This window comes from Triticum aestivum, chromosome 1B (genome assembly GCF_018294505.1).
Source record: "Triticum aestivum cultivar Chinese Spring chromosome 1B, IWGSC CS RefSeq v2.1, whole genome shotgun sequence".
Classification (NCBI taxonomy): Eukaryota; Viridiplantae; Streptophyta; class Magnoliopsida; order Poales; family Poaceae; genus Triticum; species Triticum aestivum.
Window position 1 is genome coordinate 105,859,502 of NC_057795.1, and position 19,718 is coordinate 105,879,219.

General features: G+C 44.8%; 2 protein-coding genes across 3 annotated transcripts; one reads left to right on the forward strand and one right to left on the reverse strand.

The window, feature by feature from the left end:
- Positions 1-11,947: 11,947 nt before the first annotated feature.
- On the forward strand, positions 11,948-14,482 carry LOC123110638 (probable protein phosphatase 2C 47). The gene is made up of 4 exons (XM_044531203.1): positions 11,948-12,307; positions 12,946-13,137; positions 13,331-13,566; positions 13,669-14,482. Exons 1-4 carry the CDS (start codon positions 12,155-12,157, stop codon positions 14,240-14,242), a joined length of 1,155 nt encoding a protein of 384 aa, XP_044387138.1. The 5' UTR covers positions 11,948-12,154; the 3' UTR covers positions 14,243-14,482.
- Positions 14,483-15,427: 945 nt separating this feature from the next.
- Positions 15,428-19,474, reverse strand: LOC123110627 (putative RNA polymerase II subunit B1 CTD phosphatase RPAP2 homolog). Of its 2 annotated transcripts, XM_044531188.1 has the most exons (6): positions 18,778-19,473; positions 17,142-18,029; positions 16,843-17,051; positions 16,496-16,759; positions 15,837-15,992; positions 15,428-15,747 (listed from the first exon to the last, which is right to left on the reverse strand). In XM_044531188.1, the coding sequence occupies exons 1-6, from the start codon at positions 19,382-19,384 to the stop codon at positions 15,649-15,651; spliced, it is 2,223 nt and encodes a 740-aa protein (XP_044387123.1). In that variant the 5' UTR covers positions 19,385-19,473; the 3' UTR covers positions 15,428-15,648. The 2 variants fall into 2 exon arrangements, with proteins under 2 accessions (XP_044387123.1, XP_044387128.1); XM_044531193.1 differs by lacking the exons at positions 15,428-15,747; positions 15,837-15,992 and adding an exon at positions 16,027-16,387 and having other exon boundaries at positions 18,778-19,474.
- Positions 19,475-19,718: the final 244 nt, after the last annotated feature.

Genomic DNA, 19,718 nt, shown 5'->3' on the forward strand with positions numbered 1-19,718 from the left:
TAGTTCATCTCTTGTATCCAAACAACAAATTGGTACCTGTGGGTTGCTAGTAGTGTTGATTACTCCTTGTAGTTGATGCTAATTGGTTTACTTGGTGGAAGATCATATGTTCATATCCTTAATGCATATTATTACTCCTCTGATTATGAACATGAATATGATTTGTGAGTAGTTCCGTTTGTTCCTGAGGACATGGGTGAAGTCTTGCTATTAGTAGTCATGTGAATTTGGTATTCGTTCAATATTTTGATGAGATGTATGTTGTCTTTTCCTCTAGTGGTATTATGTGAACGTCAACTACATGACACTTCACCATTATTTGGGCCTAGAGGAAGGCATGGGGAAGTAATAAGTAGATGATGGGTTGCTAGAGTGACAGAAGCTTAAACCCTAGTTTATGCGTTGCTTCGTTAGGGGCTGATTTGGATCCATATGTTTAATGATGCGGTTAGGTTTACTTTAATACTTCTTTTGTAGTTGCGGATGCTTGGAATAGGAGTTAATCATAAGTGGGATGCTTGTCCAAGTAAGGGCAATACCCAAGCACCGGTCCACCCACATATCAAATTATCAAAGTACCGAACGCGAATCATATGAACATGATGAAAACTAGCTTGACGATAATTCCCATGTGTCCTCGGGAGCTCCTTTCTCATTATTAGAAATTGTCCAGGCTTATCCTTTGCTACATAAAGGATTGGGCCACCTTGCTGCACTTTATTTACTTCATTTACTTGTTGCTCGTTACTATTTATCTTATCACAAAACTATCTATTACCCATAATTTCAGTGCTTGCAGAGAAAACCTTACTGAAAACTGCTTATCATTTCCTTCTGCTCCTTGTTGGGTTCGACACTCTTACTTATCGAAAGGACTATGATAGATCCCCTACACTTGTGGGTCATCAGGGGCCAAGGCTCGGAGCCCCCTGGCCCCAGTGTCAGCATCGGCAGCCGGAGCGGGCGGTGCGTTGTCCGCCATGAGGGCAAAGCGCGGTGTTGATGGAGAGCGGGTCGACGGAAGGGAGAGCTCTGGCGTACCCTTACCTGGCGCGCCAAATGTCGGATATTGGGTTCCGGCAAAACCCTTAAGGTTCGAACTCTGGGGTACGCACGAAGATCTTTCCCCTACCGATCCACGTCCCAATGCCTCGCTAAGAATCTAAGCTACCCGATGAACAACACAAGGGACACAAGGTTTATACTGGTTCGGGCCACCGTTGTGGTGTAATACCCTAATCCAGTGTGTGGTGTTGTGGATTGCCTCAGGGGCTGATGATGAACAGTGCAGAGGAAGAACAGCCTCGCGAGAGGTGTTCTTGGGATGGTGCGATGCTCCGCTTGGGTGGATCTCTCTAGGCTCTAGATGAAGGGACCCCCTCTCTGGTGGTGGCTATCTCTATATATAGAGGCCCTGGTCCTCTTCCCAAATATTGAGCGGGAAGGGAGCCAACAACGACCATTTTGAAGGGGAACATCTAGTACAAGTTATCCTGACTAAAGTTGGTCTTCGGCTGCCAAAGGCATTGGCGATGACGCCGTCTTGGGCTCCACGGTGACCTCCATCGTGCCGCTCTACTGGTCTCGGTCTCGTTGCACCGAAATGGTAACCTTTGCTTGATTCCTCGGTACTCTACGCCTGCGCTTGCCCCCTTTGCACCAAAGAGGAAACAAGGACACTACGCAGGCCGGTGCCCGCCTAGTCTCGATCGTCATGGCTTGCGTCACGAGCACCTCGCGAGGTACCCCTGCCTTGATCTCTCCGCCTCCTCGCGAGCCTGCCTGGTGAGGCCGTTCCTAAGGAAGCCTTGCGTCGTCCACCCCGCGAGGCTTGGCCCTTCGCGAGGGTCTTGAGCTTGAGTTGATGAAGATGGGCCGTACTGGGCCACCACTTGAGCCACGCCGCAGGCCGCAGGCAGGCAAGTCTGGGGACCCCCGTTCCTAGAATGCCGACAGCAAGAAAGATCAATCTAGTAAGCCAAACCAAACTAATAATTCGAAGAGACTTGCAAAGATAACCAATCATACATAAAAGAATTCAGAGGAGATTCAAATATTTCTCATAGATAAACTTGATCATAAACCCACAATTCATCGGATCTCGGCAAACACACCGCAAAAAGCATTACATTGAATAGATCTCCAAGAAGATCGAGGACAACTTTGTATTGAGATTCAAAGAGAGAGAAGAAGCCATCTAGCTAATAACTATGGACCTAAAGGTCTGTGGGAAACTACTCACAACTCATCGGAGAGGCCTTGGAGATGATGTAGAGGCCCTCCATGGTCGATTCCCCCTCCGGCGGAGCGCCGGCGAAGGCTCCAAGATGGGATCTCGCGGATACAGAAGGTTGTGGCGGTGGAAATAGTTTTTCGTGGTGCTCCTGGATGTTTTCGGGGTACGTGGATATATATAGGCGAAGGAGGTAGGTCAGGGGAGCCACGAGGGGGCCACAAGGGTGGGGGGCGCACCCACCCCCCTAGGGCGCGCCCTCCTGCCTCGTGGCTACCTCGACTACTTCTTGACATCCACTCCAAGTCTCCTAGATTGCATTTGTTCCAAAAAGACCGCTCCTGAAGGTTTCATTACGTTTGGACTTCGTTTGATATTCCTTTTCTTCGAAACACTAAAATAGGCAAAAAAAAACAATTTGGATTGGGCCCCTGGTTAGTAGGTTAGTCCCAAAAATGATATAAAAGTGTAAAGTAAAGCCCATAAACATACAAAACGGGTAATATAATAGCATGAAACAATCAAAAATTATAGATACGTTGGAGACGTATCAAGCATCCCCAAGCTTAATTCCTGCTCGTCCTCAAGTAGGTAAATGATAAAAACAGAATTTTTGATGTGGAATGCTACCTAGCATATTTCTCAATGTAATTTTCTTTATTGTGGCATGAATGTTCAGATCCAAATGATTCAAGATAAAAGTTCATAAAACATAAAAATAGTAATACTTCAAGCATACTAACAAGTACTCATGTCTTATCGAATTAGCATAGCCAAAGAAAGCTCATCCCTACAAAATCATATAGTTAGGTCATGCTTCATTTTCATCACACAAAATACTCCCATCATGCACAACCCCGGTTTAAGCCAAGCAATGTGTTCATACTTTTTAACGTGCTTCAGCTTTTTCAACTCTCACGCAATACATGAGCGCAAGCCATGGACATAGCACTATATGTGGAACAGGGTGGTGGTGAAAAAAAGGGAGAAGATAGTCTCACATCAACTAGGCGTATCAACGGGCTATGGAGTTGCCCATTAATAGATATCAATGTGAGTGGGTAGGGATTGCTATGCAATGGATGCACTTAGAGCTATAAATATATGAAAGCTCAACAAAAGAAACTAAGTGGGTGTGCATCCAACTCGCTTGCTCACAAAGACCTAGGGCATTTTTGAGGAAGCCCATCATTGGAATATACAAGCCAGGTTCTATAATGAAAAATTCCCACTAGTATATGAAAGTGACAACATAGGAGACTCTCTATCATGAAGATCATGGTGCTAATTTGAAGCACAAGTGTGGAAAAAAGATAGTAACATTGTCCCTTCTTTCTTTTATCTCATTTTTTTATTTGTGGGCTTCTTTGGCCTCTTTTTTTATTATTATTTGGGCTTATAAAGTCCGAAGTCTCATCCCGACTTGTGGGGGAATCATAGTCTTCATAATCCTTTCCTCACTTGGGACAATGCTCTAATAATGAAGATCATCACGCTTTTATTGATTTACAACTCAAGAGTTACAACTCAATACTTAGAACAAAATATGACTCAACATGAATGCCTCCTGCAGTGTACCAGGATATGTAATGAACCAAGAGTGACATGTATGAAAAATTATGGAGGTGGCCTTGCCACAAATACGATGTCAACTACATGATCATGCAAAGAGCAATATGACAATGATGGAGCGTGTCATAGTAAACGGAACAGTGGAAAGTTGCATGGGAATATATCTCGGAATGGCTATGGAAATGCCATAATAGGTAGCTATGGTGGCTGTTTTGAGGAAGGTAAATGGTGGGTGCATGATACCGGCGAAAGTTGTGCGGCATAATAAAGGCTAGCAATGGTGGAAGGGTGAGAGTGTGTATAATCCATGGACTCACATTAGTCATAAAGAACTCATATACTTATTGCAAAAGTTTACTTGCCCTCGAAGAAAAGTACTACTACGCATGCTCCGAGGGGAAGGGTTGGTAGGAGTTAACCATCGCGCGATTCCAACCACCACACATAAGGAAGACAATTAAAAGAGCACCCCATGCAACAAATTTGTCACATAACTTTTACCATACGTGTATGCTAGGGACTTGCCAACCTTAACACAAGTATTTCTCAATTTCATAATTACCCAACTAGCATGAATCTAACATTACCACCTTTATATCTCAAAACAATTATCAAGCATCAAACTGATCATAGTGTTTAATGCACTTTATATGATAGTTTTTATTATACCCAACTTGGATGCTCATCATTCTAGGACCAATTTTATAACCATAGCAAATACCGTGCTGTTCAAAAATACTCTCAGAATGATATAAGTGAAGCATGAGAGATCAATAATTTTTACAAAATTAAGCCACCGCTGTGCTCTAAAAAGATATAAGTGAAGCACTTGAGCAAAGGTTGTCTAGCTCAAAAGATATAAGTGAAGCACATAGAGTATTCTAATAAATTCCAAATCATGTGTGTTTCTCCCAAAGGGTGTGTACAGCAAGGATGATTGTGGTAAACTAAAAAGCGAAGACTCACATCATACAAGACGCTCTAAGCAAAACACATATCATGCGGCGAATAAAAATATAGCTCCAAGTAAAGTTACCGATAGACGAAGACGAAAGAGGGGATGCCTTTCGGGGCATCCCCAAGCTTAGGCTTTTGGTTGTCCTTCAATTATTTTGGGGTTCCATGGGCATCCCCAAGATTAGGCTCTTGCCACTCCTTATTCCATAGTCCATCAAATCTTTACCCAAAACTTGAAAACTTCACAACACAAAACTCAACAGGAAATCTCATGAGCTCCGTTAGTGTAAGAAAGAAAAACCACCACATAAGGTACTGTAATGAAGTCATTCTTTATTTATATTGGTGTTAAATCTACTGTATTCCAACTTCTCTATGGTTCATACCCCCCCCCCCCCCCCCCCCCCGATACTAGCCATAGATGCATCAAAATAAGCAAACAACACACGAAAAACAGAATCTGTAAAAAACAGAACAGTCTCTAGCAATCTGTAACTTTCGAATACTTCTGGAACTCTAAAACTCCTACAAAAATAGGAAGTCCTAGGCAATTTGTCTATTGATCTACTTCAAAAATAATCAACTAAAAATCATGTTTCTGTGACTTATTAAAATTATTCTCGTGCGTGCAAAAGTTTCTGTTTTTCAGCATAATCAAATTAACTATCACCCAAGATGATCCTATAGGTTCTACTTAGCACAAACACTAATTAAAACATAAAACCACATCTAAACATAATCTAGATGAATTATTCATTGAATAACAGCAAGGAAAAATATTGGGTTGTCTCCCAACAAGCGCTTTTCTTTAAAGCCTTTTTAGCTAGGCATTGAGATTTCAATGATGCTCACATGAAAGACAAGAATTGAAGCATAAAGAGAGCATCATAAAACATGTGACAAACACACTTAAGTCTAACATACTTCCTATGCACAGGTTTTTTATAAGCAAACAAATTATCAAGGCAAGCAAAAACTAGCATATGCAAGGAAGAAGACGATAGCAATCTCAACATGAAGAGAGGTAATTTAGTAACATGAAAATTTCTACAACCATATTTTCCTCTATCATAATAATTACATGTAGGATCATAAGCAAATTCAACAAAATAGCTATCATATAACATATTCTCAACACGATCCACATGCATGCAAAGTTGACACTCTTCCAAAATAGTGGGACTAACATTAACTAAAGTCATGACCTCTCCAAACCAACTTTTATCAATAATACCGTAAGATTGAACATACTCCAAATATGTGGGATCTAAAGTTGACACTCTTCCAAACCAACTTTCAATATTATTGCAAACACTATTATCAATCTCACATTCATCATGGGGCTTAAATAAATTTTCAAGATTATAAGAAGAATCACCCCAATCATGATCATTGCAACAAGTAGTAGACATAGCAAAACTAGCATCCCCAAGCTTAGGGTTTTGCATATTTTTAGCACAACTGAAATCAAGAGAATTTATAGTAAAATCATTGCAATCATGATTTTTATTCAAGGAGTTATCGTAAATATCTTCATAAATTTGTTCATCATAATTTTTAGATTCACGAATTTCGAGCAAAGCTTTATAAAGATAATCTAGTGCACAAAACTCACTAGCAATTGGTTCATCATAATTGGATCTCTTAAAAAGATTAGCAAGCGGATGAGGATCCATAGATCTTAGGTTCTCTGTTTAGCAATAAATAAACAACTATTCCAACCAAATGAGCAAACGAGCCAAGTAAGACATCAAGGCAAACGAAAAGACGAACGGGAAAGAGAGGGCGAATAAAACGGCAAGGATGAAGTGGGGGAGAGGGAAACAAGAGGCAAATGGCAAATAATGTAACGCAAGGGAGATGAGTTTGTGATAAGTACTTGGTATGTCTTGACTTGTGAGAAGACCTCCCCGGCAACGGCGCCAGAAATCCTTCTTGCTACCTCTTGAGCACTGCGTTGGTTTTCCCTTGAAGAGGAAAGGGTGATGCAGCAAAGTAGCGTAAGTATTTCCCTCAATTTTTGAGAACCAAGGTATCAATCCAGTAGGAGGCTCCTCAAAAGTTCCTCGTACCTACACAAACAAACAAGAACCTCGCAACCAACGCGACAAAGGGGTTGTCAATCCCTTCACGGTAACTTGCAAAAGTCAGATCTGATAGAGATAATAAGATAAGATAAATTCTTTTGGTATTTTTATGATATAGATTGGAAAGTAAAGATGCAAATAAAAGTAGATGGGAAACTTATATGATAAAAGATAGACCCGGGGGCTATAGGTTTCACTAGTGGCTTCTCTCAAGATAGCATAAGTATTACGGTGGGTGAACAAATTACTGTCGAGCAATTGATAGAAAAGTGCATAGTTTTGAGAATATCTAGGCATGATCATGTATATAGGCATCACGTCCGTGACAAGTAGACCGACTCCTGCCTGCATCTACTACTATTACTCCACACATTAACCGACTCCTGCCTGCATCTAGAGTATTAAGTTCATGAAGAACAGAGTAAGGCATTAAGTAAGATGACATGATGTAGAGGGATAAACTCAAGCAATATGATATAAACCCCATCTTTTTATCCTTGATGGCAATAATACAATACATGCCTTGTTGCCCCTGTTGTCACTGGGAAAGGACACCGCAAGATTGAACCCAAAGCTAATCACTTCTCCCATTGCAAGAAAGATCAATCTAGTAGGCCAAACCAAACTTATAATTCGAAGAGACTTGCAAAGATAACCAATCATACATAAAAGAATTCAGAGGAGATTCAAATATTTCTCATAGATAAACTTGATCATAAACCCACAATTCATCGGATCTCGACAAACACACCGCAAAAAGAGTTACATCGAATAGATCTCCAAGAATATCGAGGAGAACTTTGTATTGAGATTCAAAGAGAGAGAAGAAGCCATCTAGCTAATAACGATGGACCCGAAGGTCTGTGGTAAACTACTCAGAACTCATTGAAGAGGCCTTGGAGATGGTGTAGAGGCCCTTCGTGGTCGATTCCCCCTCCGGCGGAGCGCCAACGAAGGCTCCAAGATGGGATCTCGTGGATATAGAAGGTTGCGGCAGTGGAAATAGTTTTTCGTGGTGCTCCTGGATGTTTTGGGGTACGTATATATATAGGTGAAGGAGGTAGGTCAGGGGAGCCACGAGGGGCCCACGACGGTGGGAGGGGTGCGCCCAGCCCCCTAGGGCACGCCCTCCTGCCTCGTGGCCGCCTCGGCTGCTTCTTGACGTCCACTCCAAGTCTCCTGGATTGCGTTTGTTCCAAAAAGATCGCTCCCGAAGGTTTCATTCCATTTGGACTCCGTTTGATATTCCTTTTCTTCAAAACACTGAAATAGGCAAAAAAAACAATTCGGGCTGGGCCTCCGGTTAGTAGGTTAGTCCCAAAAATGATATAAAAGTGTAAGTAAAGCCCATAAATATCCAAAACGGGTAATATAATAGCATGGAACAATCAAAAATTATAGATACGTTGGAGGCGTATCACCAAGCTATAGAGGACACATTGGTAACACACATGTGAGCAGCGGCTGGGTGACATAGATGTTGCAGAATCAGAAGCACATACACCTTGATCTTCTCAGTTGTGTGCCGAGGATGTGTGGCTTCAGAGTTGTTCCGGGCATAGTTTTCAGGCCTCCCAGTTGTGCCAAAAGGTCACCGCCAAAACTGTGTGATCATGATCTGAAGAACGAGCTAGGAAATCAAACAACCACAATTTAGGGGAGAAGAAATCATAGCACCTGAGCCTACTACCATAAGTATCTTTGATTGCATCCAAAACATCTCTAGCGTACGGGCAAAATATATAGGAGAGCATGTTCAACTGGTCGGGCACAAAAGCAACATTGCTCAGATGTAGATACTGGCGACGTAAAAATTGAGCTCCAGTTGGTAAACAACCACGAGCAAAACACCACAAGACAATCTTCATTTTATCAGGAACCTTGACCACCTATATGGATTTCTATTGCTTCTCTTCGGTGGCTAGGTCCAAACACTGGCCCTACCCATTCTTACTATGAACCAACAGAAAACTTCTAGTGCGAGCCATATTGTACGCCGACCGAACTGAATAGTCGCCAAAGTTCATCTATGGCCACCTAACACAATCCTCACCATGATGGTTGATGAGAATTATCAAAATTGCAGAGGCAACCTCATCACTGAAGAAAGCATGTGACAGTCTCAACATTCCATGTACTACTGTACTAACCAATCAAGCAATGTACCTTAGCATCTGCAGGAATAGGAGAAATTGGTTGAAGAGCACCCTGAGGAATAGATGGGATCCAATGGTCAGAAAGAATGTGAACTTGTTTTCCATCACTAATCCCCCATTGCACACTATTAAGCTCTTACACACCATGTTTGAGCAGCTAACGGCCAACAAGGATGCTATGCCATGTAGCAGAAACAGATCTTGGAGCCTGAGCATTCCAAAAGTCAGTGTTAGGGAAATATTGCCCCTTAAGCACACGAGCACATAATAATGGAGTTTCTTTTTACCATCTTCTTTGCCCCACCATTCGTCAACAATAATCTTCCTAAATTTCTCATAAATCCCCTTGGAAAGCTGGAAACAACTCATGATGTAGGTCGGGATCGCCTGTATGATAGATTTTAACAATGTTTCTTTTCCATCACGAGAGACAGGCCGACCATACCATCCATGAATACATCGCCAAGCCCAATCAGGCAGGAATTTCAGCATGCTAGTTGGAGACTTGCCCACCTCTGTAGGCATGCCTAGACAAGTATCACTGAAGGACTCATTAGAAATCCCCAACCCAAACTTCACTCTCTATTTAACACTCTTTGGACAACTATGACCAAAAACCAAAGAAGACTTGTTCTTATTAATCAACTGACCGGAACCAGAACAATAGAGGTCGAGAGTAGACTCCAAGGCATCCGCACTACGCATATCGCTTCTTAAACAGAAACTGCAGTCATCGGCAAACAAGAGATGTGAGATGGGTGGACCGGAGTGACCGTTCGTAATACCATGTAGTACGTCAGAATTCTCCTTCTGTGGTAACAAACTTGACAGACCTTCAATGCATAGAAGAAACATGTAGGGGTTGATCAGATCACCCTGGCAGATACCTCTTGACGGCACAACAGTTTCAGTGAACTCTTCATTGACCCCGATAGCATAACGAACATTGGTAACACACCACATTACTGAGCTGATCCATGCAGGGGCAGAACCAAGTTTTGACAGGCAGCCATGAAGATAATTCCACTCAACACGATCATATGATTTCATCGTATCAATCTTCATGGCAAAGAACGGTTGCTTAGCCTGTTGTTTTCTGATAGTATGTACAGACTCATGAACAATGAGATCATTGTTTGTAATCGATCTGCGAGAGACAAAAGCACTTTGAAATTTAGGAATGACGACAGGTAAAAGCAACTTCAAACAATTAGTCAAAAACTTAGAGGCAATCTTGTAAAGAATGCTGCAAAGGCTAATATGCCAAAAATTCTTGAGCTGTTTGGGTCTTGCAACTTTCGGAATGAGAACAATAACTTAATCACAAAAACCATCAGGAGTACGTCTCCCTTCCAAAAATCTCCTGAGGGCTTGATAAATCTCCTCTCCCAAAAAATCCCAGTGTGTCTAGTAGAAGAGGGCCGGGAAACCATCCGGGTAGGAGCTTTAGTGGGTCTCATCTAAAAAGGTGCAGCCTTCATCTCCTCCTTGGTATAAGGTTTACATAAGTCATCATTCATCACATCAGTAACTTTGTGAGGGATAACATCAAGAAGAGTATCTACAGCATCGCTAGGTTCAGAAGTAAATATATGCTCAAAAAACTTATGCACCAGCATTAAGGATATCTTTGTTTTGCAGGATTTCAAAAATATTGAAATACGGAAAACATAGGAATTGGTATCATGTCTTTCTGTATCATATAGAATTACAAAACTATGCACTATATCCCAGAAGTTACTAAGGATTCCAATCGTGCGAATCAAATGATCATTGTAGGGAAAATCCATAAGGACCCAAACCCTCCAGAAGTCCTACGAGATCCTTTGAATCAAAGGAGCTTTAACTGGTTTAAAGGGAGAACACAATCATGAAGTGTGTAAACCAACGCATTCACTGCAACCCATGTTGTCCCTAGCGCTCTATCAAACATCTTAAAGCAAGGGTAACCCCCTCCACAAGGGCAAAGTCGACGACGATGTTCAGTAGGAGGCCATCGTCATCACCGGCTATCATGGGAATCAATTTTACTCGGTAAACATTTCGAATGTTCACACTATATTCAAATGAAGTGGCAGATGCGACAACAACATCACCACAATTGAAGAAGAAGGTTTGGCGGTGAGGCAGGGATCTGTCACGCGTACGGTGAGGGTGGTGAGGAGAGATATGTGTCAAATGAGGGAGTTACTAAGAATAAATGAACAAACGACCGAAGAGAATGGAAGATGCCGTGGAAGCAAATGTAGGAAGACATTATTTGTCGTTTTGATGTCTGAATTCAACTTCGTGTAGTATTTATGCCGCGTTGCTTGTCAAATAAAACACTCAACCTTACGTAGAATTTATGTTGCAGCTCAAGGAAACGACAATCCCACTTCGGTTTAGTTGCAGCTGCTAAATTTGTATGCGACAAAATAGTCATAATAATAAAAATCATTAATAGCCAAATGAAATAACAGAAATAACTAATACATAAAACAAGACTATCGTGCCAAACGTGACCTTAAGCCACAAAAGGCATCTTCCACGCACATAATCGATGTCAAATCTGTGCACGACAATCTTTCCTAACACAAAGTCATTGCAAATTTCATGTTGCTTCTCTACAGCAGAATCTTTCCTACACAAAATCATTGCAAATTTCATGCTGCTTCTCTACATCAGAGTCAAATATGAAGACACCTGCCTGCCATATCACCAAATTTCATGTTGCTCTATTCACTTTTGTTAACTCCAACACCCAAATCAGAAAGAGACAGAGAGGGGGAGAGGGGAAATGAATCATGTGCTGAGGTCGGCATCCACGTGTCCGTGCATCAGCCGCGTGCACCCCCACCGCCACGCACCGGTCGCCCGCCCGCCCACTCACCGGTCGCCGCCGGTCCCCCTCCACACAGGGGCAAGCAAGTAGCACGGGATAAAAGCCAACCACCCTCGTCCTCTCTACCCATTTCTTCTTCCCCCCCTGCCCAGATCAAGAAACCGTGTCCTAGAATCCACCGAGATCGCTGGAAAGGCGACATCCTCCGGAGACTCTCTCGCTCCCCTCGTCGGCACGGATCGAGCGGTTGTTTTTGTTGGAAGATTTCTCCTTTCTTTTCCTTCTGGTCGCTGGCCGGAGAGACAGCGTGTCCTGGTGCGCGGAGATGGTGGCCGAGGCGGAGGTGATGCATCAGCAGCCGGCGCCGGTTCTGGAGGTGCAGTACCGCGCGTGTGTCGCCAAGGGGGTCGGGATGTCGGCGGTCGCCGTGCCGGAGGTGGAGGTGGAGGTCGAGGTCGCCGTCGAGCTGCCTCGCATGGTGAGTTCCGCCGCTAAGACTCCTCCCTCTCTTTGCTCCTATGCTAGTTCTGAGACCGTATATCCCTAAAGAGATCGGGGAATTTTATCAACGGATCAGCTGTAGCTGCTGTATGCTTTCTTGTCTGTTCTTTAGAACAGATTTGAGGACGCAGTCAGCTCAAAATTCCATGTATTGTTGTGAATGAATTATTATGGCCATACTATTCTTGAAGTTGGCTTATACAGTAGTACTGGTTAGGGAAGTTTGGTTTCTCTTCCTCTTGCAAGGAATGGTTATCTGCTCGTGGATGCAAAAGTCTGACACCCTTTCATAGAAAAAGTAGCTCCCTTTTAGGTGGTTGTAGGCCACAGAGAAGGTGGGTGATCTAATTATTGGAGCCATTTGTGTAGTGTGTAGAGTTGTTGAATCGTAGCATATGTGCTTTTGCAAAGTGCTGTTTGTTCTCAATCAAGTCAGAAAATATCAGGTTTTTGCTGCAAATATGTGTAGTCTGACGAAACGATTGAGACCATTTTGGTACACAAGTAGTCGGGCTTTTAATCATGTTGTTTAACAGACTATGGGGAAAAGTTTATCCTGTTTGTATTTGTTTCGAATGCAAGAAACAAGGTGGTAATGTTTCACGTTTGGTATAGGGATTGGCGAACACCGATGGTGCGACGAGCGTGTCCGCTGAAACCCTACAGTTTGTACCCAATATTCGGTCTGGAAGCTTTGCTGATATCGGACCTAGGAGGTACATGGAAGATGAACACATCCGGATAGATGATCTTTCAGCCCATCTTGGCTCGCTGTTGGTTTGCCCACTACCTAGTGCCTTCTATGGGGTAAGTTAGTAAATGATTACTGTATAGTACTACTCTATAACTTAATATAAGATGTTTTTTGACACTATGACAGTGTCAAAAAACATCTTGTATTTTTATAGAGGGAGTATTTGCTTGGTGCATTATGTCACACGGTCATATCCTCAGCAACTGCGCCTTAATGGATTGTCTTGTTTCCTCTGCTTGTATGTAGGTGTTTGATGGCCATGGGGGTCCTGATGCTGCAGCCTACATGAAAAGACATGCCATGAGGTTCTTGTTTGAGGATAGAGAGTTCCCACAAGCATTGCAAGTGGATGATATATTCCTTCAATCCGTTGAGGAATGTATTCGCAGCGCGTTCCTGCAAGCCGACCTTGCGCTGGCTGATAATCTAGACATCAGCCGCTCCTCCGGAACTACAGCACTCGCAGCATTAATCTTTGGGAGGTAAGATGTGCTTTACTAGAAGCAGTCTCAAGTCTGTAGAACTGATCTCAATTTTCTTGCTTCAGCGTGCATGCTCAGTCGAGTGTCTGACCTGACTTGCAGGCAACTGTTGGTTGCGAACACCGGTGACTGCCGAGCGGTCCTTTGCCGGAGAGGCATAGCGATGGAGATGTCCCGAGACCACAGGGCAAACTACGCCGAGGAGTGCGAGAGGGTGGCCGCCTCCGGCGGGTACATCGAGGACGGGTACCTCAACGGGGTGCTCTCGGTGACGCGTGCCCTGGGCGACTGGGACATGAAGATGCCTGACTGCTCCACGTCGCCCCTCATCGCGGAGCCCGAGTTCCAGCAGGCGACGCTGAGCGAGGACGACGAGTTCCTCATCATGGGGTGCGACGGGATCTGGGACGTGATGACGAGCCAGCACGCGGTGAGCGTGGTCCGGCACGGCCTGCGGCAGCACGACGACCCCGAGCGGTGCGCGCGGGAGCTCGTCATGGAGGCGAAGCGGCTCGAGACGGCCGACAACCTCACCGTCATTGTGGTGTGCTTTGGGTCGGAGCTCGGGTCCCCGCCGCCGCCCCCCGCTGTGGCGGCGGCGAGGCCGAGGAGCTGCAAGGGCCTGTCGGCGGAGGCCCTGTGCAACCTGAGGAGCTGGCTGGAGGCTGACCGCTAGCTCTCTGGCTTGAGATGCCTGCTCTGCTGCTCCTGCTCCTACCTAGTGCTGCTGGTCGGTTCGTTCCCACGCTGTAAATATGCTGACATCGGTCGAGGAATCGTAACTACCACTTCCCTTTTAGTTCCCTACCATTTTTTCAGGCGGTAGCCCATCAGTTTTTGTAGGGGCATTCTCCCATTGTTTCCTGTGCTTTTCTCTCTCTGTTGCTGTTATTGCTCACGCCATTGCTGTTGTACATAGTACATGGTACTACATCCGTTGCGCCCACGGATGGACCTGCTTTCCTCGAGCAACATCTGCTGTTTAACAGAAATATTCGCGGGGCTCTGGTCATCTCGATTCAGAGAAGTGTGAGTGTTACTTACTGGGGCGACTGTTGCCACGTACGAATAGAGAAAATAAAATTAACTCTTCATGAAAAACTAGGACGATGCTTCGCCATCAGCTAGAGATCATAGGGTAGCAGGTGCCGTGGTGAATGAAGCCAAAGAAGACTTAGCGGCAGTGGCAAATTTAGCTAAACATACCACTGTCTCGATCCGCGCCGGCAAGTTAGCCATGATGGTGGAATGGCTGGCACCAGCACCACTAGACACGCCCCCTCACCTAACCCACAGCTCCTTTTTCCGGAACCCAATCCCTAGTCGTCAAGAAGAATTCTGCCTTCCCTAAATCTGACGAGACGCCTAAAAATCAGCTGCAGAGATAGCAGGTGGGTTCAATGCACCTGCACCACCCACGCACACACGCACAGCTGCAAAGTCCAGAAAACGAGAGCTAGAAGAAAGAGCCGCTGCATTTGACCACGGAAGGGAAGGTGATAAGGCAAATGCACAAATGTATTGAGCCATACAGCGACGGCGGTCCGCCGTCGGCATCGACCAGTCACTGGCCTGCAGGAACCCTGCCCCAGCACTCGGCCAGTCAGGTGACACACGGATGGGCCAGGCCGCCAACCCACAAGAGTCAAATGGTTGCAGGTAACAACAGCTACAGACGCACTACGATGAGTGAGAACGCGAGTCCGTGGTGATATGATACACTACGATGTGACGCTGCTATCCACAGCTCTCGTGGCAGTTATCTTTTGCTCTCTCTCCTCCGGGCTAAAGGTGAAATCCACGAGTGCGACATGAAACAAGCCTGCCCTGCGCCCGCAACATAGCTGACAGCAACGCGAGAGAAACATACAAGAAGCAATGGTAAAGCAGCAAGATTTGTGATGTTCTAGATAGCGAGCCAAATGGGGGCTGTCACTGTGGCGGTATTTGAGTCGTATGTCATGCTGCTGATGCTGATATGGGACGACTTCTATCTACTCGGCTGAGTGGGCATATATATCCGAATCCTGGTAGAGGATTGTTACTGTTCCGCCTGATACTATGATGAACTTCTTCCACGGGTTAACTTGACATGTGCGTCTCGCCAGATCTTCCAAAAGGGAGGATGAGGTCGACCATGGAGTCGTACTCCTCTCTGCTAACCTGAGCCGAGTTTAGGATCTGCAGTATGCCCAAGGAAAAACAATCAAGAAACACACAGGTATCCTTGTATTTTTGCATACGAGAGAGGCACGGGAAAGAAACGCCACCTTCTGCACAAGCTTTGAGTCTGAGATCACTGGAGCAAGAGCAGGAAGCCGGTGCACAGAGAGTGCATCGAGCAGAACAAGAACCAGCAGCTGCCATTGCCTTGATCTCAGAGCAGGCAGTGCGTCAACAAGTGACATTGTGTCAATCAAGTATCCCTGTAGTGGCAACCAGATACTCTCATTAGATTATCCAAAAGCATGGTGCAAGCAGAAACAAATGGCTCTGCATGTGAGGGCCAAAATAGTTATCAGATGCTAGCATCAAGCTAACCTAAACCTTTTCTTTTTCGCTGAGTTGATGTTAGCCAGGAAAAGTATGCAGCAGAGGTTCCAGGTATAGGAGAAGACAGATACAAACAAACACTAGCCAATGAGGACATACACATGTGCCACTAGTCTTATATCTATCTAGTAGAGAAATGTGCACATTCTACCCTTTTTATATTGTATAAAGAAATATGGGATCCCAACTCTACCAGAGTAATTTCTCAAATGTACTGAACTGTTGTTTGCCGATAGTAGTGATCGGTGTTCTGTTCCAGCTAGTAAGCCTAAAAACATTGATATGCAAGTAGGTTTAGGACTTTAGGCAGCAAAGTATATATTTGGACCAACTGTAAATCAGGCAATAAACTCACTCAGAGTATATTAACTCATACCAGAGTAGTCTCCAACTTTGAAACTGGGGTATGCATCCTCATGTTTGATACAAGTACCGGCAGTGCATTAGAAATGCAAGAAGCTAAAGCTCTTTTAATTTCAGATGATTGGCTATCTTTCGAAACTCGCTTCTCAGGATACTCTCTCCCTTTAGAAATCAACATTTCTTCCACAGAACTGTCATCAAGCATGTATACATAGGCCAAAGATGACCGGGATATCCATCCAAATATTGTGGTCCACATTGTTGCAAAAGCAGACAGCTGAAAAGATATGCATGTCATTGCAAAATTTCAAAATGAATTAAAAGAAACAAAACTACCACTTTTTCCTCAAAAATGCTTACTGTTAAACTGAAACCTTCTGGTGGTGTGTCGTGCCAAGAATCATCGACTTCAAACATGTCAGTGTCCAGAAGCACAGTCTTTGTTGGCCACTTCACAACATCACCATCTGTTTCAGATACTACCTTTTCCACTGTATCTTCGCCATGGACATTCTTGAACTGTTTCTGGTGAAGCATGTCAGGCAATATGATGATCCCTGCCTTGGAAACTGTATTCAGGAAGCTTCAGGTCAGTATATCAACCACATAAGAGTATATTGCATATTAAAGGACCACAAGGTTACAGAAAATATGTTCACCTGCATCTTCCACTTCTGATGTGCCTGAAGAAATAGCTCCTGCAGCTTCAATAAGGGCAGCTGCGCAAGCCTCTGCGGATTCACGCCTTAGTGAACTGTCAATGTCCTCCATAGATAGATTTTTAGCATCTGAATCGATGTCATATGCTTTGCTTGCTTCTAAGATGCTCCCATTATCATCTGCCCATGTCACAGACTGACTTCTGTTCTTAGACCCTACAGCCTTCAGTGAAGATTTTAGTGCAGCACTAACTTTCTCGTCACTTGTCTCATTTTTTTCAAGGTCCACTGCTTTACTGAATTCTTTGTGTAGTTGTTCAGTGTAAGTATGCATTGAATCTCTTACTGTGTATTGAGATGATGAGGGCTGATTATCTATGAGGATGGAACTTGCAAAGTCATATTGACCCAAAGCCCCTTGATCCATCTTTACCGAAGCAGGATCCCCCATAATGATTGTACTAGTAAAGCCTACTTCATGGCCATTACTTCCAGCAGGTTTTCTTGTAGGCTTACTCTTGCATGCCCTTGATGATGCTCTAGTTGATTTCTTTTTCTTCTTGTCACTTCTCTCTTCCAAAATTACATGCTCTAGTTGCTTCGCAATGGAATCAGTTATGCAAGGCAATAACATATCTGTATCTTCATCCTGTTGGAAAATCTTTGATAGGGTTTTATCTGCGTCTTTTTTCTTCATTTTTGTGTTCTCATGAAGGACCATGCCATCAATTTTTTTAGCTATATCTTCAGAGCCCACTTGTGCTTCAACTGAAGAAGATGAAACTTCCATGCTATGTTCGCCAAGAACAGCAGCCCCAGAATCCACATTCTTATTCCCAGACAGCTCAGCTCTACTAGCTTTGCCCTGTTTAGCCTGTGGCATTGGCCCTGAAATACAGAACACAAGCTCACAGTTTCTTCAATTGTTCGAAACTTAAGACAAGCCGAACAAAGGGAAAGAGATAAGCATCCTTTCACGTACAGTAATGTGCCTGCAAGTTAAACTACTGTCACTATTATAACATTTATTACACCAGTTTCTACAGCATTATTGAATAGTAGAACCAACCAACAGGATGCACCACTAACAAAAACTGATTTTATATCTTGTCTTCAATTTGTAAGAACCTGAAATTTCTAAAGAAGACCGCTCCAAGTCACCTCTTCCTCTAAATTCCTATATAAAGGTGGTTGCGGGGTAGGTTTGGCCCATTGGACCAGCGACCTGTCCCACAAAAAGGCCTTGATGGTTGTAATAACCAACAAGCTCTCACTTCGTTTTATTGTAGACACAGCATAATTTGAAAATATTTCCAGGATTGCATGTATTCAGTTGGTTGGAGGCTAATTCTACATTCTAATATCACATAACCCGTATATTCCAAAATTGCAATGGCTTGCCATACATCCACATAGAATGACAGAACTCTATGCACCCTGAGACGATAATATATCTAGCTTATTCAGATCAATCCACATAAAACTCCCAGCACACAAAGACAGTAAATGCCTCAGCTATTCTCAACAATCCTAGTGTCCTCCAGTCAACCAATGGCAACATAATCAAATGCAAGAATAAACATCTAGACTACAAAACTGTCAAAGTAAATAACAGAGTTCAGCATGAAACAATCACCTTCATGAATGGGGTGATGGCGGGGCACATAGCCCTCAATGGCGCCCGACGGCCCAATCCACTCCTGCAGCGTCACCTCCCCAGGCCCAGGCGTCTCCTTCTCCACAATCTCCACCTTCCTCCCTTCGTCCTCCTTCTTCCCGCTGTCCGCACGAAACCCTAGCCCCGGCCCGTCCCCGCTGCTTTCGAAGAGCGCGACCAGGGCGTCCAGCCTGTTGGGCGGGATCCCGAAGGGGCGGTCGGGCGGGAGCGACGCCGCGAAGGCCGCGGAGGCAACGAGGCAGCGCTCGGAGCAGAACTTGCGGGCCTCCTCGAGGTCGTAGACGCGGTGCTCGCGGAGGGAGATGTGGAACCGCGGCGCCGCCTTGGGGTTGGCGGGGTCGGGGAGGGAGCTGGTGCACGCGGGGTGGCCGCACGCCTCGGCGATGGAGCGCTCGGTGACGACGTCGTCGTAGTCGGCGCGGGAGAGGACCGCGGCGGCCGCGTGGAGTAGGGGCTCGTTGGAGGCCGCCGCGCCGTCGAGGAGGGCCAGCTGCACGCGGTACACGGCCCTGGCCACGTTCACCGTCGTCCTCGCCGCCGGCTTTGCGGCGGCGGCCGTCGCCATGGGGAGGGGTTGTGGTGGGGACTAGAGAGAGTTTGGAGATTGGGGAGGAAGACAAAGCGTGGGTCGGCGCAGACGCAGACAGCAGATTATTGCGCATGCGTTTTTCGTTGGGCTATTTTGGGGGCGACGGCGGGGTATGGCGGTTCTTGTAGTTGGGCCCACAGGATGGTGTTCTTGTGGGCTGGGGGCTGTGTGGCCGGGTAAGATGATGATTGGCCCATGCAATTTGGGTTTGCGGTCTAGTAAGTTTATGTCAGTGCATCGTGTTATTTTGTCTAAAAAAATAGTGTATCGTGTTTTTTTATTAGTTTGATTCTCGTTTCTCAAAAAAAAA